Source organism: Leuresthes tenuis, unplaced genomic scaffold (genome assembly GCF_036924035.1).
Source record: "Leuresthes tenuis unplaced genomic scaffold, fLeuTen1.0.hap1 SCAF_4, whole genome shotgun sequence".
NCBI lineage: Eukaryota > Metazoa > Chordata > Actinopteri > Atheriniformes > Atherinopsidae > Leuresthes > Leuresthes tenuis.
The window spans coordinates 25,017,812-25,043,081 of record NW_027325358.1 but is presented as its reverse complement, the minus strand read 5'-3'; the positions used below and the strand labels follow the sequence as shown (position 1 = coordinate 25,043,081).

General features: G+C 40.7%; 2 protein-coding genes across 3 annotated transcripts in view; one reads left to right on the top strand and one right to left on the bottom strand.

Moving 5' to 3' along the window:
• The window catches only part of LOC140304667 (uncharacterized), a 285,825-nt gene that overhangs the window by 229,411 nt on the left and 31,144 nt on the right, over positions 1-25,270 (top strand). The window lies entirely within an intron of this gene.
• LOC140304666 (microtubule-associated serine/threonine-protein kinase 1-like) overlaps positions 1-25,270 on the bottom strand; it is an 87,285-nt gene that overhangs the window by 38,132 nt on the left and 23,883 nt on the right. For both annotated transcript variants that reach the window (XM_072383396.1, XM_072383397.1), the window contains 4 exons: positions 10,401-10,489; positions 9,678-9,753; positions 9,195-9,267; positions 3,365-3,525 (listed from right to left, as the gene is read on the bottom strand). In XM_072383396.1, the coding sequence (XP_072239497.1) occupies positions 3,365-3,525; positions 9,195-9,267; positions 9,678-9,753; positions 10,401-10,489 (399 nt within the window). The remainder of the gene's footprint in view (positions 1-3,364; positions 3,526-9,194; positions 9,268-9,677; positions 9,754-10,400; positions 10,490-25,270) is intronic.

Below are 25,270 nucleotides of genomic sequence, written 5' to 3'. Positions count from 1 at the left end.
AAAAAGCTTTGCGGTTGTGGTGAAACTAAATGTAGTTGTGCGTTGCTTTTCTACGGGAACAGTTGATGATTCAGAATGGGTAAAAACCTCCATAAGTCACTGACTATCAATATATCTTGATGGCTTTGCCTTTGCCTCTTGTTCAACTGTGAGAAACCTTGGGACTCATGTTTTTCACCAGGATTTGTCTCCAGGTCTCCAGAGCAGCCTTCTTTTATCTGCATAACAACCCAAAAATGAGGAGCATCTTGTTCCAAAGTGATGCTGACAAACTGGCCCATGTATTTGTCACAATGAACTACTGCAATGCCATTTTAGTCGACTGTCCTCGTAATTCTCTGAAGATCTTTCAGTTGATCCAAAATGCTGTGGCCAGAGTTCTGCCAAGAGAGACCATATCGCTCCAGACTTGGCCTCTCTACACTGACTTCCTGTAAAGTTTATAATAGAATCTTAAATCTTTCTCATTACATACAAAGCCCTTAATGGCGAAGCACCAACTTATGTGGCAGATCTTATCAGTCCCTATCATCCCACATGATCACTCTGCTCTCAACACTCTGCTCTACTCGTTCCTTTAAACATCAGGACTACAATGGGAGGCAGAGCCTTCAGCTTTCAGACTCCCCTCTTGTGGAACCAACTACCTGCTGGGGTGTGGGACACTGACATCCTCTCTGCCTTTAAAATGAAGCCTAAAACGACCCTATTTGAAATAACCTATTTTTAATTCACTGATATACTTGTGGTCTACTTTTTAGTTTGTCTTTTGTATACATTATCTATTCATTCATGAGTTTAACTTCTTGCTGTTATTTCCATTTTAACTGCTTCCACGAATGGCTTTAAAATTTTGGTCTAATCTCTTTTTCTTGGCTGTTTGGTGTAAATTTAGCTTTTGCTCTGAAAAGCCCTTTGGGTTAGATCTGTGCATGAAAGGTTCTATATAAATAAAGTTGAGCCGAGTAGTACATTACATCTATGTCTTGTCCCAATTTATGAGCAAATTCACTCCTCTTGACTTAACAAAGAATATCATAGTCGAATTCCAAGTCTGTCAAGATTTATGCTTTGATTCATGTCTTGTCTCGTCATTTCCTGTTTTATTTTGAAATATTAACTTCCCTCTCATTTCAGGTACCTTGCCCTTCCTCCTGTGTCAAGCGTCTGATTGTCTTCCCTGATTCCCAAAGTGTTTCCACCTGTTCCCCTTGGCTCCCCTTGTGCTCAAATAGTCTGCGTCGCCCTTGTCTTGTGCCAGTGTCTCGCCTCTGATCATGAGCCTCACGCTCGTCTCTTGTTCTACAGTTCTCCACAGAATCCTTGAGTCTGCAGTGAAGCGATCCTCCTGCAGAACGTATCATTTGTTTCTTAATAATTTATTCTTTAGACCTAGTTTATGCAATGGTAAGTTATATAGCCTGCTTCTGTTCCTCTTTTTTTTTTTTGAGAGAGATTTTGGTTTAATGTCTCCCCGCTGGTGGAGCGATTTGTGTTTTGTTCTTTAAGATCTATCACGCCTCCATTAAAGAAGTGCTCACAGTTAATTGTTAAAGTTCATAGTGCCTCGGTTTTTGAGAGAGCGTCTTTTGTTTAAGTCTGCCTCATCAGGAGAATGTGAAACGTTTATTTTGCTATCTTTTTTTTTCCTCCGAGGGTGGAGAGAGTTTTTATTTGTGATAACCTTCATAGCTGCACTCACCTCAACCATAGTTATTGAGGAGAGTTCTCAGGATTTTCACAGCCCCTTTATTTGCTCTGCTTGTAGATCCTCAACCTGCTGTGTATAAATGAACATTCTTGACTTTGAGCTCGACCCTGCATCTGTGTCCCGTGTACTCGAGGCCCTGACTTTTTATTTTTTCCCCTTCTCATAGCATTCTGAAGAACATCAATCTAATCAGAACTACCTTGTCCTTGACTTCCAAAATACACCAGCCTTGTTCATTAGCAAACTTACACTGAATTCTGTTGTGAGGATGCAGGACAGGGTGTCCTCTGTCGCCATTTCCATGGTGGTGATATTTGCTTAGGTTGTAGCTGAACAGTGACCCACAACTCCAGAGTTAAAGAAATCTTTAAGAATGTCTTTTACAGTCGAACAGAGGTTCTGATTAACCTTTTTATAACAACCTTACTAGCAGTTTTTTAAATCTTCCAGACATCGAGTTGAATTGAACCAAATATTTGAAGTACCAGGTTTTAATGACATTACGAACCGGGCAACTGAAAATGCTTGGTGTCTTATAGCCTCGTCCTCTTTTGTGGGCAATCAATAATTTTTCTCTGCCAGCAGAGTATTTATAAAGCTCTGAAATGTATATCACCAGACTGATGACCAAAGGTCCTTGGTAAAAGTTACCCTTGAGTTCAAACCTCTCGGAGTGCCCAAACTTAAACATAGGGTCTGAAATTGTACACGACAAAAATTACACTCTTATCTGGCTTCAGATTATTTGAAGGATGCTTCAACTAGAACTGAATGCATTTTGGAGGTCCGTGACAAAACAGCAAAAAACAGCAGATGCGCAAACTCTTTTATATTAGGGTATAATCTAATGATTTATTTCATGAGGACTTGTTTACTTTACACTCTAAGCGCAGTCTGGTAATGACGTGTTTACTTTTACTTGCAGGGGGCAATAGTCCTTATGAAGGAGCACTTCTCTGTGTGACATCAGTGGTGGAGTGGATCAGGTGATAGAACAAGTTGTCCACTTCCTCTCAATGGAAGGCCATGGCAGCACCACTGCTACTGGTGTGTGAATGTGCGTATTAATGGGAAAAGGAGTAACACATAATAAAACCGGAAGGCTCAAGGGCACGATATATTCAGGCTATTTATATATGAGGGATTTGATGCTTCCATTGCAGTGACACACTGTTAAATTAAGAAGAAAAGGCAACTATGTGTTTTACAAATCCAATAAAACAATACTGACCCGTTAAGACCTGAGGCACCTTCTACATGTGTACAGGCTTTCAATCTAATCTTGGTTCTCCATAAATGGTTGCCACAGAGTGTCTAATTGGCCCCGTCTAGAGCTTTGGTTTGTTGAGAAAGGTGGCGTGCTGCTAAAAAATATCAAGTCTTATTTTCAACCAATTCCACACAAATAAAAAACATTTGAAGTTTAAATTAGTTGAAATTACATGCATTTCTGACAATAGACTGCCTACAATATAACACACCTTTGTGTGTTTAATTTGGGTTTGACAATGAAACATAAATTAAAAGACTAAATGGTTGATTCATGCGTTAGCCAGGCTACATTGTGCAATGCACTGTCCGTATATTTCCCAGTGGAGCGTAATCCTCATTTGTTTCCCTGGTCTCTTGGCCTATGACCTGCAGTGCTCTTACCTGAGGCTTCGGGAGCGAGGGCGGACGTGCGGTGAGCGACGCCCCCCGTCATCGTCCGTGATGCTCTCTGTGCTCCCGAAGTGCTTGGACAGGAAGTGCAGCTCATCCATGGTTGGCTGGAAGGGCAGCTGGTGCAGACGCTCCTGAGACGAGCTGGATGACTGCACAGAGAACAGAGACACGAAAAAGAGCAAGAGGTTAAAATGTGACCTGCTCTTTAGTTGATTTTCCACTATTTTTTTGAAAGCCTTTGTAGGAGCAGCAACATCAATAGTTTAAAAATAGATACCCAGTGATGAGTAAGGGGACTTCAAAACCGAGAAGAAAAAAGAAGAGAAGTGGAGCGAAGAGAGGAGAGGAGAAGAGAAGAGAGCACAAGGTGTACTATGATGTGAGTGGGTAGAAAGAACTGAAACAAAGAAGCGACCAAGTTAAAAGAACAAGGAGAAGAAGAGAGAGCTGGAGAATCATGGAAAAATACCCAGAAGGTGTTTGTGTAGGAGGACAAAACAGAATAATTTGGTCTGAAAAACAGAGCAAAAACTACTGCAGGGCATGAAGGAGTCACTCAAAGTAAAAGTTGACTGCTGCTTTAAGTGTTTGATGTCAAAGGGGGGTTGATAGTAGTGCAATTTGGTCTTAAACAAAAGACTTTTCTTCAGCACACGAGTGGGAAAAATGGCCTGGATCAACGGGAGACTTAATGAACACATCTCCCAACGGGACACCATGGTTGGCTTTGGCACACAATGATTTCTGCTATAAAAATCCATTTGAAACTCAATTCAGGTCTGAGCCACTTGCAAACTGCAGAGAAGCAGTGAAATCATGATGTTGTGAAGTCCAACCAACGGAATCAACTGAGAAGCTTCTTGGACAGAGAGCAAATGGGAGCGAAATGTCATTGAACATGATGGTAGTCAGGAATGAAAAATGCTTTGCATCTGTCTTGCTCTTTCTGTAATGCAGTTCCAAAGAGCATTTCTGTCCACTTAATTGAATTCAGATTTCCTTCACTTCTTATTTAGTTTCCCCTCCTGCTCTTCAGAGAGATGACATCCTTTCCTCTTTCTACGACAGTGGCACAGATGGATCACCTTTAAGTCAACAAATCTGCAGTCTTTTGATGATGTTTTAATGATTTTGCTTAGATACACACTGAGCAGCCACCAAGACACAATTTTCTGCTGGGAAACATTGGGTTCTTGAGTGCATGTGGATGTGACTTTGACACCAATCAACCAAACCCTTGCCCACAGCAGTAGAAGGTGGCAGTGGCTTCCAACCAGCAGGTTCATGTGTTGCTCTGCATCGCAGTAATTGCTCAAGAATGCCTTGTGGAATGCGACGAAGACCCCAGGTTCGTGTCCCCACCTCCCTAACCTCAGATCAAAAACCCAGCCAGCATCTGCAAGCTGCGTTGAAACTGGCTCAATCTACAGAGGATCCACCCCACAACCAGCAGAACCCAACAGATCTGCCAATACCACTCTGTCTGACACCCCAGGACACCCTGAGAGAACCTGTGACCATCAAACCTTTCTTCGTAACTATGTCTTTTAAAGTACAAGGTAACGTACTGATATATGTTGTATTGATGATTTCAGACCTCCAGCTCACACAGAACAACTTTGCCTAGATGCCAGGGTTGCATTTGTCCCGGTATAAACCTGATCTGTTCTGATGTTCTGCAGTTTTGTGTTGGGGTTGTTGACTCAAACCCTTCCCAGTTAAAAAAAAATATGTTGGGACTTCACCAGCTTTGAAAGAGATAAACGTCACTTCACTTTAAACTGACACTCTTTTCTTGGAGACGAGAAATTTGACTACTTCAGATCTTTCCTCTCTCCTGCCATAAACCTGTCCGTCGAGACATTAACACACACATGCTAAACACTTTTTTTATCAGATAAAACTGAAATGTAGGAGAGGACATTGGACCAACAGACTGACCAGATGCTCTCCCATCTAAAACTTTGCAAATCACTAATCTTCTGACAGAATGTCTACCCCCTTGCTGAAATAAAAGTCTTGGAAGATTTCGCTGTGCTCACATGCCAGAGGATACCACAAAGGACCATTTTCTTCAGGTCAACTTCAAACTGAATCATAGAAACTACGTTAAATTTAACGTTTATTATTTTTGTACAAGTCATTTAAGGTCTTCATCAAGATCAAGAGCTGCATTTTGAAAGCCCTTACAAGATAGTATGAAGTATAATAAGAAAAAAAATCACAAATTAGGAAAATTACTAATGTTTCTATGGAGCCACAATGCAGTCTAGTGGTCAGTAGCATTGAGTTATTAAGCCTAAACAATTAGTTAATCAGAGATTTAAATTATTTAACTCCATTGGTAAGCCATCTTCCATGTTGTTGTGTGTACTGCATTGTATGAGATGAGATAACATTGTTTAGTTCTTTATTTATGTGTGTGTAAACCTTACAGACTTGCATCGGGATCTGAAAGGTATTCGAAATCAATTTTATTTCAGTTTATCTTCAGGATTTAGAGTGTGTTGTTTATTGTATACCTTTATGTTATACCTTGCTTTACAGCTTAAGCTAAGTACTGAGTCTATTGTTTTTGTACCCTAACCATTGCCATGCCCCCGCCTCCACAACTCAAACTCAATAACTGCCAGAAAACTTCAGATGAGTTGAAAAAGAAAAAAGAAAAGAAGAAAGAATAAAGTCAAAGCGAAAAGTAGTTTAGTGTTTTTGGTCTGTTGGTTTGGCGCCCGTCTTTTTGTTACTCGTCTTCCATCTCATATGCTTTTATGTGAAGTGACTCCTGAAGTAAGTCTCCCTGCAAAGAACCAGCACAATTGGGTTAACTTCTGATTAGCTTTAAATGATTTTGGGGAGTTGAAGTTTACCTCACCAGCGTTGGGTTATTTGACCAAACAACCTAACTCCAGCTCAAGCACTCAAGTGAATGCACCTACGATTTTTATCTGTTTATTTTTGATGCAACATCTCCCGACATCAACCAGATGCCATCTCCTTTCCAAGACATTATAATTTTCCTTCTGTCAAAGGATGGCGCCCCTGTTATCGAATTTTCTTTAATTTAATAGTGAGTACGCTACAAGCACCTTTAGCTCCAACTCATCTTTGATCGTCTTTTTCATTTAGGAAGACAAAACTCCTTCAAACACTGACCTCTCCTCCTCTCATCTGTTCTACTCAGTATGCAAGCGCCCCACCATAACTAATCAAGCGAGTAATGGCCCGTGTAAGAACCAGCAGAGCAGTGAACACTGATGGGGTGGAAGAGAAGAGGTGAGGTGGAGAAGAGTATGGAGACACAGAGCACTCATCTCATCTACCAGTAAAAAGAGATGAATGAGTTTCCTCGTGTGTGTCTTTATAGGTGCAGCTGCGAGGGAACACATGAGAGGTGGTCAATGAAAGAAATGATGTGTGAAAAGTAGAGAAGATGCAAAGGAAGCTACTGTGTTCAGGAGGTTACTGCAATGTACTGGAAGTGGATTATAAGTCAACACCCCCACCCGAGCATCATGCACATTAGGGTCCATTTCCCAAATGGACGATTTATCAAATGGACCTTGGCAGGTTTCATTTGTCAGAAAAGCCTCCTCTGCCTCAAACATCTTGCACTCAGACCGAAGTGAACACTGCTGTTGTCTCTGTGTTTGCTTCAAATCGCGTTTCTTTTTCTCTACCAACACTCTCTTTCATTTGTCTCAGCTGGTCCTCAGCATCATCCCTCACTGCCTCTCTGGGGATCTAGTGATGGATACAGAAACAGCTTGCTACTGTAAAACAGAAATAAAGACTGGTTACATTTCATTTTATTTACCGCTGCTCCAATTTTATTTTCCAAAAGGCCAAGTTGCAGAAAAATCAGGTCGACCATATCTTAGCAACTGATTAGTTATTTTTGAGTTCTGGTTTACATGAGATGCAAGTTCTTGTTACTCAATAAAAGCTCTTAAATAATCGCCTGAGACTTCCAGCAGATAGTATAAAGTCAAGGAAGGCAGGAGTGCGTGTGTGTGTTTGTGTATGTATTGCTTTTAGCTGCAACTGTGGTGTGTAATCATATCAAAGCGAAACGCAATTTTTCACACATGCAACTGCAGGACATGAGCCTACCAGTAAAGTTGCTGAGGTTATCTATGACAATATATGCAAATGAATTCCTAGAAATAACTACATGTTTATGAAAATGATACAAAACCCACCTTATTAGTAAGAAATAACAAAAAAAAAGCATCCCTGTGTTAATGAGAAAAAAAAAGATCCTTCACTTTAGTGTCATATTACTTTCTCTGTTTCTCTGTGAAAACTGGAAAGGATCCCAGTGAGTGTTCGCTTCCGCACTGTGGTGAAAGGAAGAGAGATCCCCTGATATGTAGTTTGATAGCTGCAAGTTGAGTGTCACAAGGACACACTTAGTCAGCAGTATTCCACATTTGAGAAGAGATAAATTATAGCGGTTGCTGCTGTAATAACACACGACAGATGCGGGGAAATCTGAGGCTACTGTTGACACATCTGTTGTGTGGTCAGTCATATTGGTAACCTCTAAAAGGCAGTATTTAGAGATAACATAAACACTTATTTGATGTATTTTCCTTCTTTGTTCACATAATCAAGGTACAAACGTCCTTGTGTTTGTTGCTCAAGGATCTTTAAATAACGACCGGTCAGCTGGATTGCCTGAGCTGCAGCTGCCATATATGGTGGCTGAGACAGGGTCTTCAATGCTGGTCTCCCGTGAGCCACATCCAACGCAGCCCTGACATCCGCCCTCAGGCGGCTTCACCACTGTTCGCATCATAAGTTTGTGACCCTCACATCTTCCATGACAACTGGGACCTTCACAACCACAATGCCCCGGAGAGTCCAAGATTTACATGCAACATTAACAGTTGTCAAGATGCCAATGACCCCACAAGAGTTTAGGTATCTAGGACCTCCTGAACATCTGTTGAAAATGAAGAAGCCTGAAAAAGGTTTCTACATTTTATGTCTTAGGAGCACTTACATAGTGGTTTTCAACCTTAGTAAGACAAATAGTGGAGAAGCTGTAATTGCAAGGCACATGAATGGCAATCACCAGCAATAATTTCTCTGTGGATCCATGTTTCTGTTAATTATTACAAACATCCGTAATATAGGCAGTATGATAGAAATATATATCATATATCAAATGATGACTGGAAATGAAACCTTCCAGATGACTACAAATGCTGATAACCTACTAAAAGTTATCCAGAGAAATTTCTGACTTCTAAGGACCATTTATACAGTTATACTTTAGGTTTTTTTCTAGATGTAAAGTGTTTTGATACGGATTTTGTTTTGCATCTGCTTTTTATTTATTTAACACAAAAATATACATATGAATATGACATGTCAGTAGTCTCGCTGTCGTTCAAATGATCTTGATGCGGCTGATATCAACTACGAAGACAGCAAGCTGTTTAACACTGTATATACACACATATGAAACACTGTATGAATAAAACGCCTTCAAATATTTTGGGAAAATGTTTTCTGGATAGAAATGGATTCAACACATACATAATATATCAAGTGTAAGTCTGAAACAAAAAAAATGGTGTGCTTTGGTCATTAACACTCACACTTAAGAAGTGGTGAGAGTATTGTTATCGTACTTTTTAATTTACTACACGATGACTAAAGGATGAGGCACTTTATCTCTCTATCAGGAGGGATAATATTGAGGCCATGTTTCACAAGCAATAATATTTTCCCCCAGAGAGATGAGATGACCCAGAGCTGATAAATCTATTTCCTATTAAGCAAGTGAATGGAGTCAGGAGAGTGAACTTACTGTTGAACTGGGTGTATTGGTGCCATATCCTGAGGAGGGCAGAGAGGCCAAAGACCATCTTCGACCATCAGCCCTGACAAAAAAAGTCAAGAACAAAGGTTGAAAAAAAATGTGTTCGACACAGACTGCAGCAATTCTACCACTATGACCTGCATAGCTCCTATTCTTCTTCTCCTCTCTGAGGCCTCCTCCAACCATCCCAGAGTCTGCCACTTTGTCAGAGTGAGTGATGAGGGGCACAGTCCTGGCACCTCGCCTGATTCACACTGTCACAGCCTGCTGTCCTGCCTCTGTCACACAGTCATGGTGGGAGCAGGCCGGGACAAAGACAGGTTTCTTTTTCAAAGGGTATGTGTGACTGAGTGGGTGTGCTCCCTGAAGGGTGTCATTGTGTGTTTGTGCATGTAAAAATCAACTACTTTGTACTGCACTCGTACCGATGCACATGTAATTTCTGATTGTGTGAAAAAGGAGGATACCAACCTTCGAGAAGAGGCGAAGGAGAAGTGGGCAGGGCCGCTTGGCGAGAAGTTGCGAGGGCTGTCCAGTGGACTGCTTCCTAATAAGATACATGTGGAAAGAAAAGAGCAGCAGAGTAATTATGAGGCAGGACAATAACGTTAATTCATTATGTTCAAGGTAACTATGATCAAACGTCAAGACTGCTTGAAAGAAATATCGCATCAGAAGGAATTGTTGGGTATATAAACCACTGACAGTACTAATTTAAACGACGACAGTGTTTATTCACTGTAACACCTACTTTCAGGACACCTACAGAAAACGTGCATCTCAGCCCTGATCCATCTGCTCGCTGCTCAAAGAAGCAGTGTTGATGAGCAGGTTCTCACGTTGTTTGTCTGGAGAGCACAAGTGGTTGTCTGTGCATGTGAGAGTTTTGCCAAAAGCCCCAACAAACAGCTCATTCAACATAAATCATTCAAAAGTTGAGTCTGTTTTGTTTTGCAACCCTCATGGCTGACAGTTTAGAGGCAAATAAAAAAGGGAGAGGGGCAGCAGCAGGAAATTATGCTGTACGTCACTGCCATATGCAGATTTTACGATGAGAAGCAAAATGATTTTAAAAAGTAAAGCAACACTTCTTTAATGCCCCAGAAAAACCTGATTAGTGAACAATGTCTTGACATTCAGAATGAAAGAGATTAAACTCATTGTTTTTTAAAGGCTGGTGTGTATAATACTGACCTATGTGTCCAGGCAGTGGAGAGTGCGGCCTTGGCAGGGTTGGGGACGTACTGGTCAGGATGAGGCTTTTCCGGTTACTGGTTCTGCAACTAGAACATTGACAAGAACATAGAGCATTTAAGTATTTTTCTTCATTACACAAATCAACTGCTGACACATAAAAGCAGGTGCTGATAAAGGCCTGCAGGTGAATGGATATACAGCCTGTGCTTGGCTGTGTGCTTACTTGTCATCCAAATGAAATGTATAGTAAAATATATGTGGGTGCATGTGTCAGGGGATAAAAAGCATCACTGGTGACAAAGAGAACTGCACAGCCTTAAGTCTCCCATTCAAAGCTCTACTTGATATTCTCAATCTAACAAAGAGATCAGCTTCTAGCCAGCACTGCCAGGGAGGAACCATCCCATAAAGCTCCAACACCACCAGGTCAGATCTGTCCTGTACAGAGTCACCATTAGAAAAGCAGCAAGACTGGAAATAATCTCTGGACAAAGGGCTGTGCATATCAGCTATCAGGGTCCCACATGCCATAAGAGACGCAATATTGTCCCTGAACTTACGAACAACCAAAATGAACCGCCTAAATGATTACTGCCCTTGTTGCTTTAACCCCAAGAACGACTAGTTGTCTTTTTACATATATGATCTCATACCATATCGCGATTGACACAACACATATGTGTCTACTCCCTCTTCAATTAGGACAGCTGACCTGTTCACCCTACTAACATCACTGTAAAATTTGCTGATAACTTCACAGCAGAAGTAACCGACAACGAGACAGCCTACAGGGAATAGATCCAACAACTGGTGCATGGTTGTTTCCATGGCAAACGCAAAACAAATGCATGTACCCGAGCCTGATCTTTATCATTTTTACCCTACTTGGTTATTTGCATATAAAAACATTGTTTGCATCCCAATTCCAAACATGGAAAGAAGAAGCACCATTTTAACAAATGTAAAACGAAGAAGTGAACTTAAGATAAAACTGTTGCTGGGGTGTCTCAGTTCTGAATTTACAAACTCAACCATAATTGCTGAAAAGATTAGTTCAGAGCAAAGGATCCTGTAAAGGGGAAAAAAAGAAATAGAAATAAATGTTCGTTTTAGAAAATGGACAGAATGAAAATGAAAGGCCAAAAAGCACATCAGGCCTACCGATGCTGGACCAGGAACCTCAGCTTTATCTACCAAGCATAGCCTGTACAGCCTGGAATGGAAATGATCAGCAAGGAGACGCAGACATACAGATGGAGCATGGCATGTTAAATGTTTTCTTAAGCAGTCTTTAGAGGCCTAAAGCAGCAAATGAGTCAGTCTTGTGGCAGAAAATCAGAACAATCATTAAATACTCATTCTGATCTAAATATCTAAATAACAATGTCATCCACAGCCATTACGCACGACCATGACACATGGCTGCTTATCAATAACACCCATAATTAAAAGAAAAACTCATGACACATTATCAGAGAAAAAATTAATCGAGTTCTTTTTACTTCTACATCACCAAAAGGGTTAAATTGTTCTAAAAATATGTGCACCTACATTCTGACGAATGTGTACACGCTCTCAACCCAAACTCTTGATTAACATGTGTTAATTTGTGTGTTCTGATTTGACTTTTGACAGTCTCCCGACATACTGCTGCATAGTTTGGTTTGTTAGCTTTACAGCAGAGGACAGGAAGGACCTGCAGCAGTGGCGAAGGTGGGAGAAAGAGTGAATGTAAACACACGCTGACACACTGACAAACAATAAATGGGCAGAAGTCGCTGAATCAAAACTCCTGAACTTTTATGACGTCTCAATCTATTCATCGGGCAAGTCAATTTTTTATCTTAATGTTTTATTTGTTAGATTTTATATTACCAAAGATAGCTTCTGAGCTGTCTTTAATATTTTTATGACATTGACAGTCTTATGTAAGCTTGTGTATATGTATAGGACAATAGGACTTTATTGACATCTGCAGATACACAGAAGGGAGCGACGAACCAACAAAGATTTTTAATTTCCTCATGGTCCAGACATATGACAGCTGACGCCTTGGAAGACAATGATAGGAGTGATGGAGGGAGAGCAGAGGAGAAAAAAGGGGATAGGGAGCACAGGTATAAACCTTAATGAAGAAGTGAAATCATTGACCCATAAAGACCACATGCTGCTGCAGCAGCCACCACTCGATGTGTCACCAAACACTCTCACAAGGGATCACACACAGAGACGCACAAGTGTTATTGTCTTATGTAACAGCTCATAAAGTGGGAAGTGGATTGTTTAGGTGTTATTTTCATGTGTCGACTGAGTTCGCTCTTTGGGTTTTCATGTGTGTGCTTTATGGGAGTGCCTGTCAGACCAGATTTAGCTAAACAGAACCACATCCAAAAAAAGAAAAGGAAAGAAAAAGAAGAGGGAAACTCCACCAAGTTTGCATCTCATTGCATCAGCCAGCATGATGCTCTGCACAAGAAATGCAGTCAATCATAGCACACACACAGACATGTACGAAAACACAGCCACACAACAGACGCTTGTTATTTCCCATTATCTACATTCACATCTTGCAAACTCCCACCTGCCTAACTCTCTCTTTTCGATGTTACTCTTCCACAGTTGTCTCTAACACTCATAAAAACTGAGACATAAAAACCTCTAGAAGGCTTTTATTGGTGGCAGCGTGCTTCTTTTGGCACCAGCTGGGGGAAAGCTTGAACTCAACCTTGCAGATCAGAAGAGGAACATTTTGAAATATTTAAGGGAAATGCATTAGGCTTTGGACAGAGGGCTGAAAGTGGTTTAACACCACCCGTCACTTAAGCTCTTTAAATGAGAAAAGAGGGGTAAAACAGGGGGAAGGGAGACCAAAGGAAGCAAATAGTCCATAAAGCTGACTCTTTTGTCTCATTCTCTAGCTTTTCCTCTTTCAATGTCATGGTCTTGAACCTGCGTGAAGTCGACTGCTGTATTCTTTTACTCCTCGACCTCCCGACTTGAAAATCCACATTTTAGCTTTTGCTCTTTTCAAACAAAGCTGAGTCACATGCGCATACTGTACAATACTCAAGTTTGTTCCAAAACATACTCTTTGTTGGCTTTTGATTCATGATCTATCAATACAATAGCTGCTCCAGGTGAACAGAGAACCGACAAGTAGCAATGATTCACTTTAAGGCAGAGTGTGATGCCGCACATTACAGGGCCGGCTTTAATCCTACGCTGTTTGTTTCTAGGATGTTTGTTCAATTAAGATGACTTTACCATCTTCCAGTAATTCATTGCCAGTTCTTCCACTGAACCCCATATCCTGTTTTACTGTCCTCCTGCTGTCTCCTTCTCTCAAATTATCTCTCTAGATGATGAATAATTCAAATGTGCAAACTCAAGAACATTGTTCCTCTGCAACTACCCTTTAAAAGTTATACAGTTGACTAGACTATTAAAGGCAGACACAATGAAAAATCCTGATGGAAAAAGCAATCTAATTTTCCCAAGAAGCCAGAAGTCTCTTTGCTTTACAGCATTGTCATCTTAAATGAATGCTGCAAAAGGGCATCTTGCCCAAAGCGTTGTTCTATAACAAAGGCTAAACAGGAACCCTGCTCTTTATTCTGTACTCAAGCTGCTAGTCATAACAGTAAAGGTCACACTGTAACTAGATTTCTGTTAAAACCTATATGGTCAGATAGATAATTTTATAGATCATATAGATCTTGTGCAGTGAAAAGGTCTATTTATCTTGTTTGAAAACCAGCTTAAAAGGTACATTTAATGCCACCTTATGGACTGTAACATATATGTCTATATGTATGTATATATATATATATGTATATAGAATATATACGTATATGCAAATAACTTAGAGTATTACTAGTTTTGCATGCCCTGTTCTGAGATGAGTGCTTCCTTCCTTCTGTTTCTGCTTGTTGCTGATGTCCCACCTTTCCTGCCATACTGTGTGAATATAATTCTTAATGATTCCATTTAATTGTCCTAATTGGCTTCATTAATGATGCGTGCGAAAGCGTGATTAAAAAGGCAAGCCTGGTGTGGCTTGTAGAAGAAATCCCCACTCCTGCTGCTGCTGCGGGTATTGGTTCTGGCTAAACTTTTAACTTTGGTTAGTTGTATAATGAAACCTCTACTTTTCTTATGTGTGCAGTCGCCATTTAGCAGGCAAACGACCCAGGTTGTAACATCATGCCTTCCTGATAATTCGGTCCAGAGGTTGTGCAGTTTTACTTTGTGAATATCAAAAAGTCTTAAAAACATACAATATGTGTAGAGTATGTTAAGTTTTCTCTTCTCTTTTTGGCTTATATACCATCCAATTATATATGATTTGGTGCTTCAGTACATTAGAAACTAAATTTGACAGTTTATGGACTGTGGGCTTGCCTCCACAGGCAGATGTCAGATGATAATGTTCAATCTTCTCCAGAACGCAGGAATTTGCAGTCAACTCCTGGCTTGACTTTGTGTAAGAGGTTAAATGATTATCTTTGTCAAAAGAGTATGGCAACTGTACTGGGAGCATAAACAAAAACAACACAAATGCAGACCTGTAGATATTATATGCAAGTGAAAGTGAAACATATCTCTTTAAGAGCAGATATTTGGATTTTCAAAGCAGGAAAAGGACTGATCACTGCATTCCATTCAGGTGAATGGTTGAAGGATTCTTGTATTGTGTCTGGCTCCCTGTCTGAGCTTCTGGGGACAATTAATGGAACTGAACCATCATAAACAAGAATTTCCTCACCTCTGTGGTTTTCCTTCAGTGACAAAGGTCTATAATGAGACTAGAAAGAGCAAAGATGGACAGTTTCCAGGCATGGAGAAGTGCCAGTTCCACCATTTACATCATACAGTGCCATGTGGCTCATTGCAGTCTGGTACATTTGGCTTTCTTCTGTTACACTACAAAGAAATATCATTGTGAAGTGTTCAGCCACTGATAGGCAAACACTATTCTTCTGATGGATTTGGGGCAGATATGATCTAAAAACATTGTGCTGATCGGGGAACACAGAGGCAGTCAGCTCAAGGTCCAATAAAATCAACCAACATTAATGCAGTTTATGAGCAGTAGTTTGCTAACAACAAAGGCGCAGCAAACATAAATGATTCGGACATAAGCATGACAGTGACTGAGGACAATTTCAAGCAACAGCACTGAGAACTTGTATAGCCCAGGGCTTTTTTCAAGATGCTAAAAAAATTATTTCTGCCCTGGTTCTTTTGCAATTTCTACTGAGGTTTAAAGCACAGTGTATGTGTGGCAAATTAAATCTATTGCATTTCCTACTGGAGTGTTGTGGCTGTAGCGCAAGTCACGCAAGAGCCTACACATAGCAGTCAAACCAGGAAGTTGTGTTAATCAAAATCTATTCGTATTTCACATATTTTGTGGGCTTTTATGTGTTTTTATTTCATTCTAATCCATTTTGCACTATTCTCTTCTGTAAAATGAAACCCCCAACTTCTTCCTGAATCTGTTGATACAGTCGATTGCACCATTGCAAGCATTTTAGATGTGTTTTTCTTAGTTTTCAAGGCCAGTCAAATAGTCACACGCAGCCACATGTGGGATGACATCACCTGCACTCCCTCTACAAATATAAGGAGGTGATGTTTATGTTTTATTTTCTGTCTAGCTAAAGCCAAATATAACTTTGGTAACCAAGACCAGATAAGGTGAGGTCTATCGAAAGATGTGTTCACGATGTTCACAAGGAATTGTGCAGGGGTAAGAAGTTTGTGTTAGTATGGAATATGCTATCCTCTTTGAATCATAAGATGTCTCTGTTTTGGTCTACAAACATAGTTTACAGCCAAGCAAACCTGCAATATATGTATTTACTCAAATCCTTTCAGATCAAATTGGGTCAATTAAAAATGAGTTCCTTCTATCCAGAATCAATTGACCAAGAAAAGGAAAGGTGAGGAGCAATGAGAGCGAAGAATACATTAGGATGCATGTGCAATGTTGCCATAGCAACACATTTAGAGTCGCACTCATTCAAAGCAGACAGTGATTTCTCCAACTGTTTTCACCAGAGCACCTAGTGAGAAAGAAACAACTTGCGTTGAACATATTAATGAACGAAGGTGAGCTCAGGCCAGTAAAGTCAAAAACTATGACGTCACCTTGCAGTGAAACCAGTTTTATAATCCATCATAATCCATTGTGTAATCCATCATGCAGGCTCAATCTGTGTGTGACAGCAGAGTACTGGTGAGGAGGGTGGTGCTGTCATTCAGAGAATGATTCACTGTGGTCAGTGGTGCAAGACGCAATGTGCGTGGGCGTCTATTGACAAGCATTTGTGTCTGTGTGGGATAGTGTCAGCTGTGCATGGCTGAGTCTGTCAAGAGGTGTAAAGTGAGTAAATGTTTTTCTATTTGTTTTTCAGGATTTAAAAGGTTCTTGCATCCAAGTTTCCTCAAAAAAACATTTCCAGAATTCAAAACTGTGATGGCACAAAAGGGAAAAAGAGAGGGAACGGGCAAGACCATGAGGAGAGAGGTTTGGTAAGTATGTATCTCTGCAAGCAGTTAATAGGTTACACATTTTTTTCACAATGTACGTTCAGTCTTGACTGTTCATTAAAACGGATCCTTTTTCTTTTGCTTTCAGTGATCATATTTAGGTAGCTCAAAGAGTAACTAACGGAAACAGAGAAGAATCTGCTGTCAACAATATCATTCATCTGTTTGTTGATGTATGTGCAATCAATGTAATGTGCATAAGGTTTGAAAAGTCAACAAGCTAATTGATTAATAAATGGGGAGAAAAGGAGCATATGAAATTAAATTTTCATAAAAACTAAGATGTATGAGTGTTGGAGTGTGACTGGAGTGGGATTTAGATTCAAATATGTAAAAGTCAAGATACGTAATTATCACCAAACCTGCAAACAGAGGCAATGTGATGAATACACCAATCTGCCACAACATTTAAGCACTGACAGGTGAAGTGACTGAGAGGAATCATCATTTAATAATGTAACTTGCTCCAGACATTAAAGTGAATGTTTCTTTGATATGTACCAAGCCACCCCAACAGAAACGGCACCTGAGACAGCAGTGGCCTCCATCTACTGCACGATGCCCCCAGTCAGTACATAATAACTGTTCAGGAACACCTTCAGGACAACATATGTGGATATATAAACTCTGCATTCGCCCTTCTTGTGGGCGGTACTCCCTCTTTCAAGCTCGGGTCATTCAAGGCCTGGGAGATTGTGGGGTCTATGCAATATCTTAGTTGTTCCTAGAACTGTGCTCTTCTGGACAGAGATCTCTGATGTTGTACCAAGGATCTGCTGGGGGCCATTCTCTCAATATGGGGGTCATGGCCAGGGTGCTCAGATTCCCACTGGTACCTCTGCTGCCTTCAATTCCCACATCTTTTCAACTTCCTCCTTCAGCCCCTGGTATGTTTCGAGCTTCTCATGTTCCTTCTTCTTGATGTTGCTGTCACTTGGAATTGCTACATCTATCACTACTGCTTTCTTCTGTATCTAGTTGACCACCACAATGTCCGGTTGTTTAGGCATCACCTGTTTATCAATCTGGATCAATCTGGAAGTCATTCTCCACGACCTCTGAGGCATCTCCCATTTTGACTTTGGATCTTCCAACCCATACTCAGCACAAATGTTCCTGGACACTCTTCCTGCTTACACCCTGCTACTGGCTGCTGGGACTCTCATACGCCCTTTGCACAACCTGCCCCTGGTGTCTTAGACCGTGGCCGTGATTACTCTTGTGCTCAGTGCCTGTTCTTGGGCTGCAATAATCAGTGCCTCTGTACTGTCTATCAGACCAGCAATTTCTAGCCTTAAAAAGGACTTATTGACATCAATCAATTTTTCAGCCTGTCCATGGTACATGCTGTGTAGAGGCTTATCCTTCCATGATGGTTCCTCCTCTTCCTCCTCACCTCCCCTGGGTTTCAGCTGCCTGAGACACTCAATTAGCTTCATGTTCTTCCCTGGGGGCCATATTCCTTAAGTTTTCCTGGATATTTGTTGTTTCATCCTGGATAGTGGCTCTTAGGAGCTCTGATTCATCATGGATAGTGGCCCCAGCCTCCCTATTTCTACTTAGTACAATCTCAGGGTGTCAGACTTGGGATGAAATGCTCCATGCATCATGAAGATACTTCTTGTCTTGATATCAGTGGCTTCTAGTTCCTCAATTGGCCAGGCAATTATGCTAGTGGGGTATCTGATGAATTGCAAGACATTTGTGTTGATGGCTCTGACTTTGTTCTTCCCATTCAACTGACTCTTCAGGACCTGCCTTAGTCTTTGTAGGTACTTGGTTGTGGCTAACGTCCTTGTGTCCTCGTGTTTGCCACTTGCGTGTGGGATCCCAAGCTAATTGTAGCTGTCCTGAATGTCTGCTATGGTGTCCTCTGGTAGTTCAACCCATTCAGTTGTGATCACCTTGCCTCTCCCTGATATCATTCTGCCATGAGGGTTGGCAGGGTTTCTTTTGATTCTGTTTGACTCTTAGGTGGAGAGCTGGACTGTTCCTTCAGGTGAAAAGTTCCATGGGTGGAGTCCTCTGGCTGCTGGCAACTGTGTGGCACCTCAAGGAAATGCCACTTTGAAGGGGGCAAGGTAAGTTACTCAAAGGTGATATTCCTACGGAACCACAGGAATTGGCTTAATTACCACGGTGTGTAGTGAGACAATCTGGCAAAGACTGGTTGCTCCTGTAGATCTTTAAGAAGGTGTCTTGATGAGGGAAGACGAGGAACAGGTGTGAGATCGGGAGCTAACCAAACACCGCCTCAGACTTCCTGGAAACCTTCTCAGCCCTACCTAAGACCCAGAAACCAAAACAAACACCACAGCCAAGCATGATCGTGACACAGTACAGCTCCTGTACTAATCCAGCAAGCAGTTTGTGCTGGAGGTCGATGCATCAGACACTGGAGCAGGCGCTGTCTTATCTCAACAAAAAGACCCAGAAGGTAAACTGCACCCCTGTGCCTTTTTCTCATCTCTTCAGCTGCATTTATCTCATCCAAATGACATTCCGATGTCCTTGCTGTTTATCCGGGTGAAGTGTATCAGTCATGGCAAACAGCTTGATGTCGTCCATGAAGATAAGGTGGCTGATCGTTGCCTGACTTTAGAACTGGTATCTATAGCCACTCTTTATGATGATGTGTGGGGACAGAACATTTTTTGTTTGTTTATTTTTTTGTTTTTCTATGCATTCTCAAAGACAATTAATACCATGTTATAAATCATTAAAAAAAGGCACATAACTCTTGGGATGAACCAATGTTGTGTTTACATATAACAGACAATTTAACAATGAGGCAATTTTAACTTAATAAGTTAACTTAATCATATAGCACAGTTTGACACTGAGCAAGTAGAGGAACTGAAATTAAATTAACAGAATCTAAAAGTGATATCCTTCGAGGAAATCCTGTAAAGACCTGACACAGGACCTGAAAGCTGCATTTGACCCTTCAGTTTATCAATCTACTGTTTAATGACGCCTCATCAGAAATGGTCTCCATGGAAGGATGGCTGTGAAGAAACCCTTCTTAAGACAGGAAAACAGGGATAAATGGCTGAGATATGCAAAATAATACAAGAACTGGACTGAAAATAAGTGGCAATGGGTTTTATGGACTGATAAAGCCTCCCAAGAGCCCAGACCTCAACATTACTGAAGCAGTGTGGGATCATCTGACAGAGAACAAAAGGCAGCCAACATCCAAAGAAGAGCTCTTCCTTCAAGAAGCCTGGAGAACTATTCCTGAAGACTACCAAAATGAAATGATAATCTTCATGCGCTTCAATCAATTGCTCCACCACTGTATAAAAAAAGACACACACACACATATATAAATATATAAGTCATTACATAGTGACATAGCCATGTTAAAATTGACAAAGTTGTTAAACTGACACACAGATGTGACCCCTGCCTGCGTCCCACTCCTTCACAAATGACGCACAGCTCTCTGGTTAACATGATGCAGGAGGGTCGGAGGTTTAATCTGTGGAAATGGCTCATGCAGAAGCTCTGACGAGCAATTATCCTCCTGCAGGCCTTTGGCTGGCATCAGGCCATCAATCTCTCACACATTTATGCCTGTGAAGTTGCACACTCTCATTGAGAAACACAGCGGTGGTTCCCTTGCACTGCCCAAAAACTTTCCTAAACTGCTTTAAGTCATCACCAAAACGAACCTGACACAAAAACTAACGCACAAATCAAACACATCCAGACGATACAGCCGATTGAGAAGGTCGACGATTCTGAATGAGCAACCAAAACTGTCAGCCAAACAAGACAAAGGTTCAGCCATCAAATTGCATGTGTTTTCCCTACACCCTGTTTGGGTATATGTTTTTTTTTGTGTGTGTGTGTGCTGCTTGACCATGACTGACTATCCATTTGCATGCATATGTTAGTCTTTGACAGGTCTGAGTGAGTACTTGAACAAGGTTAATATGTTTTACTTAAGAGGATATTAACATTGTGTGTGCGTGCGTGTGTGTGTGCATGTGTGTGTTGTCTGTCAGTCTGCGGTGTCATCTTCTGCTCTGAGTGCTGACTCACAGGGCAAACAGGACACATTCGGTTACACAAGGACCTCTTAAAGGTGAGTGCATGTTTCAAACTGTGTGAAATAGGAAAGCTCCTCCTTTAAAAAGCTTCCCTGACTAACAATTACACAACTTACAATACTCTTACTGCCATGGTCCAAAACATCCACTGGGATCAGGACAGATCCCAAACTTGGGAGGGCATCCAAATGAAGCCATGTGGACAGATTTATCAGGGATGAAGCATTTAGAAAGAGATTGAGAGGATGACTGAGTGAGGCTGACAGGCTGCAGATGAAAGAAAACAGACAACGAATAAAAGGAAAAAAAAGATGAAGAGATAAATTAAGATAAAAATGAGAATAGGTGGAAAACATACAACAGGGCTATCTTGATGCTTGAAAGCACAGTATTAGTCACATATGCTTCCTGTTGCTATGCCAAGTAGTAGAGAGAGGCATAAAAAGAAGCCTTTGGTGTTATTCCCTACAAAAGTGAGGGTAAACAAAGATGACAAAGTAACACCCACTGCTTCACTGTTGTACAAACAAGAATCTTATCTAAAAATGTAGAAAAGAGAGACAGAAAACGGAGGTCACACAAAAAGATGTCTCAGTCACACACTTATATTTGTATGTTTCTGAAATGGTTTTTACACGGTGACAGCTTTGACTCAGAGACGATACTCCATTTACGACAGGCCATTGTCAGTTCATCAACTGGAGAAAGGTATGTTTTGTTGTCGTGACTCCCAGAGTAAGAAAACTGCCTGGCCGACCAATCTAAATTAGTGACTCGTTAACTGAATGACAGACACATTTGCTTACATTCAGAGGGACTTCGTGGCTGAACTTGTGACTGACTACTTGATTTTGGAGTGGACTGACTAAGTGCCTGACTGATGAATAACAAATTGTTAGTGAGGTCTGTCAAGGCCTGGAGCTGTTGTAAATCCACTCAAAGCGGAGGCCGGTTACCACAACAAACCACACATCTGAGCTCAGTAGTTCTGTATTGTTTGCATGTGTCACTCTTCAAAAAAATAATAACATTTCTTTGGAGATTTGCTTTTTTCTTCCCAGCTGAGAATAAATTAAGAGGATCTTTATTAATGGTCTTGCTGTTTGACGAGTACATGGCAAGAACCAGAGATTTTGGTCTATACTGAAATGACTGCATTGCATTTACCTTCATTTGCATACAGAATAGGGACTGGTGGGGGAAAAAAATCCCTCTACGAGCACCTCAAAGCTCACTGATGTAAAAAAGGGAATTTACAGAGTGCCATTATTTATTGACAATGAACACTTTGCATGTACTCAGCGACCTCTCCATCATACAGCAGTGTCAGATTACATTGGTTGACACAGTTTTAGTGTACTTTAATCAAGATTGCCTGCCCCCGATGTATTTGTGGGTATGTAGAACTGAACAAATATGTAGAGCTTATTTTACCAGCTGAGCACCTATAACACCACCAGATCAAAACTGAGTAGGGCTCTAATTAAGTTCCCCTTGTCTTATTCAGGCCCTTTATTTTAAACCGATATGAGCAGTTCTAACAAAGATTAATTTGTTTGCAACCTATTAAAGTTGATTCCCAGATTCAGTTAAAAAAATAGCAGGTTTTCAAGAGCCAGATGTGACTGCATCAGTGGGTACATCATACTCTACAGGTAGGACATAGAGGATCTGCAATGCCCCTAAATGACGCATCCTTGGTTACATTATTTCCTCTCAATAGTGTTGAAGTGGGTTAATTCACTGAACAGCACCAATGCTCTAAGAATGTTATTGGAACAGGTTAAAGAATGAGAGACCTAATTTATCAAAAAATGATATATATTTTTGAACTAGGTGAAGCCCATCCTTACCAGGTCTTAGAATTAGATAAAGAGAACATCAGATGCAAAACAGAAAATAACATGTTACACTTTGTCTTTATTTCTTTAACAAAAACAGTGCCAAAATGTGGAAATACTCAGGGAAATATTATACCCCAGAATGTAGAAATATGTGGCTGTGGAAGAATTCTATTCTTCACTCTATTCTTTAAAATGTTGCTTCATCTCATTGAGGTTTGTGAACACTCATTCGTACACACCTCTCTTAAGGTCCTGCCATAGCATTTCAATCACGTTAAGGTCTGAACTTTGACTGGACTTTGATTTATTTTCTTTCTCTGACATTTTGTCGTAGATTTGCTGCTGTGTTGGGGTCACTGTCCTGTTGAATGACCCAATTTCAGCAAAGCCTTAGCTGTCAGACAGATGGCCTCACATTTGAATTTAGAATACTTTGGTGTACAGAGGGGTTCAGAGTTGACTCATTGACTGTGAGGTGCCCTTTCTCTATGGAAACCCTACCAAACAAGCCATACTTATTCAGTCTTTTTCTAATTGTACTATTAAAAATTTTAACATTTAATATGCTAACGGAGGGGCTAACCACCATGGTGTGGTTAGGTGTCGTTCGCGCAGCACATTCTTCCCGGTTCGAATCCCTGCTGGGGCTTTTCTCTGTGGAGTTTGCATGTTCTCCCTGAGCGTGCGAGTTCGCTTCGCTCGGCCTCATCCCACTATCTAAAAACATGGATGTTAGGTTAACTGGTGACTTTAAATTGTCCCTCAGAGTGAGTGTGCCTGGTTGTTTGTCTCCATTCTCTGCCCAGTTGCAGCTGGGATATGCTCCAGCCCCCTGCAACCCTGAATTGGATTAAGCAGATATAGAAAATGGATGGATGGATGGATGGATGGTAACTGAGGGCTGTAGAGTCTGCACAGTCTGATCTAGGAGTGAACTGAACAGCTTTCCACTTGTGAATAATTTCCAGATTGATGGGCAGCAACAATTGCCTCTCTAGGATCATTGCTAATGGCTTTGTGTTATCACACACCTGTATGCTCCGGACCAGCAAACTGTCCAAACCTCTGCTTTTGTAGTGGCTCTCACACCTGCTGATGATCACTTAAGCAAGTATATTTATTTTGCAGCACCTGGCTGCTACTGACCCTAATAATTCCTGTGGAAGCAGTAATGGTTGTCCTTAGTTTTTCACATACTGCTTCTGCATTTTGGCTTAGTTTTTGTTAAATTCATAATGTCAGCGTATAATATTTCATGTGTTGTAGTTTGTACTTATCTAATCTTTACACCTAAATTTGAAAGAAGGTGTGCTATCTTTTTTAAATGACTGTATGTGAAAATGTGGTACTTAATGTGGTGTCCAATTTTGGTCTGAACACAGCAGTCAGGATAGTTCATGAATAGAACCCAACAGATCACAATAAACATCCACATATCTTCTTTAGTCAACTCATTCCTATCCTAGCTAGCCTGTTGTCAGATGTCCTCTGAAGGTGTGAAAGTGTATCCTCAGGCAGAGTGATGCAGCAGGAAGTTGATGCAGCCAAACCCTTATCTGAATCTTTCTGCACGTATTTATCAGTCTCTCATTTGCTGGTTTCCTGTTTGTCTTCCTCAGTCTCTCCACCTTGTGTTTGTCTGTCAATAGCTGTGTCAGCTCTGCAGCAAATATACGTGGAGACCTGAGAAGTGCTCTGAATCACTGCAGTAATGACGTTTCACTTTGTTCCCCACCATGACCTCATTTGCAGTAAGTGATCCGTAGCTATCACCTCACAAGGAATAAAAGCACTTCCTTCAGTAAGCAGGCATCATTGGCATAAGAAGAGAGTCTTTCAGCATGTCTAAAAGACACCTAAAATGATTGTGATTGTGGATATAGCAGTTGTATTCTTAAACCATCAAGGGCGCAGTTTATCTATAAAAATGAAAAAAGCAGCAGGAGGCTGAACACAATATGGTTGCATGTAGCAAATATTTTGATTTGAGTTTTATGGTAATTTGACATCACGGAGAGACCCTTGAAACAAGGTCAGAATATATTAATTGAATTTTTGATGACATAATAAGACTATTAGCAAGCATACACTTTAATTGTTTTGATATAAATTTCCACCAGTAGTAAAGTAGCAAGTAGACTGGAACTGCAATAATAATTTGTGCTCATCTTAGATTTTCATAAACTGTTATGACCAGCTGGTTGGGTGGTCTATGAAAAGTCATGCCTGTTTCAAAAATTACTTTAATGATCATAAACACTTTTTTAAAGGTGTTACATTTAACTAAAAAAAAACATATCAGCCAACCAAAACATTTGTTAAACTATCACGTGGAAATTTAACTAAGAAGCAGTACTGGTTATTACATAAATGTAACCAAATATCTTGGTAAAAGTTAAAAAGAGAATCT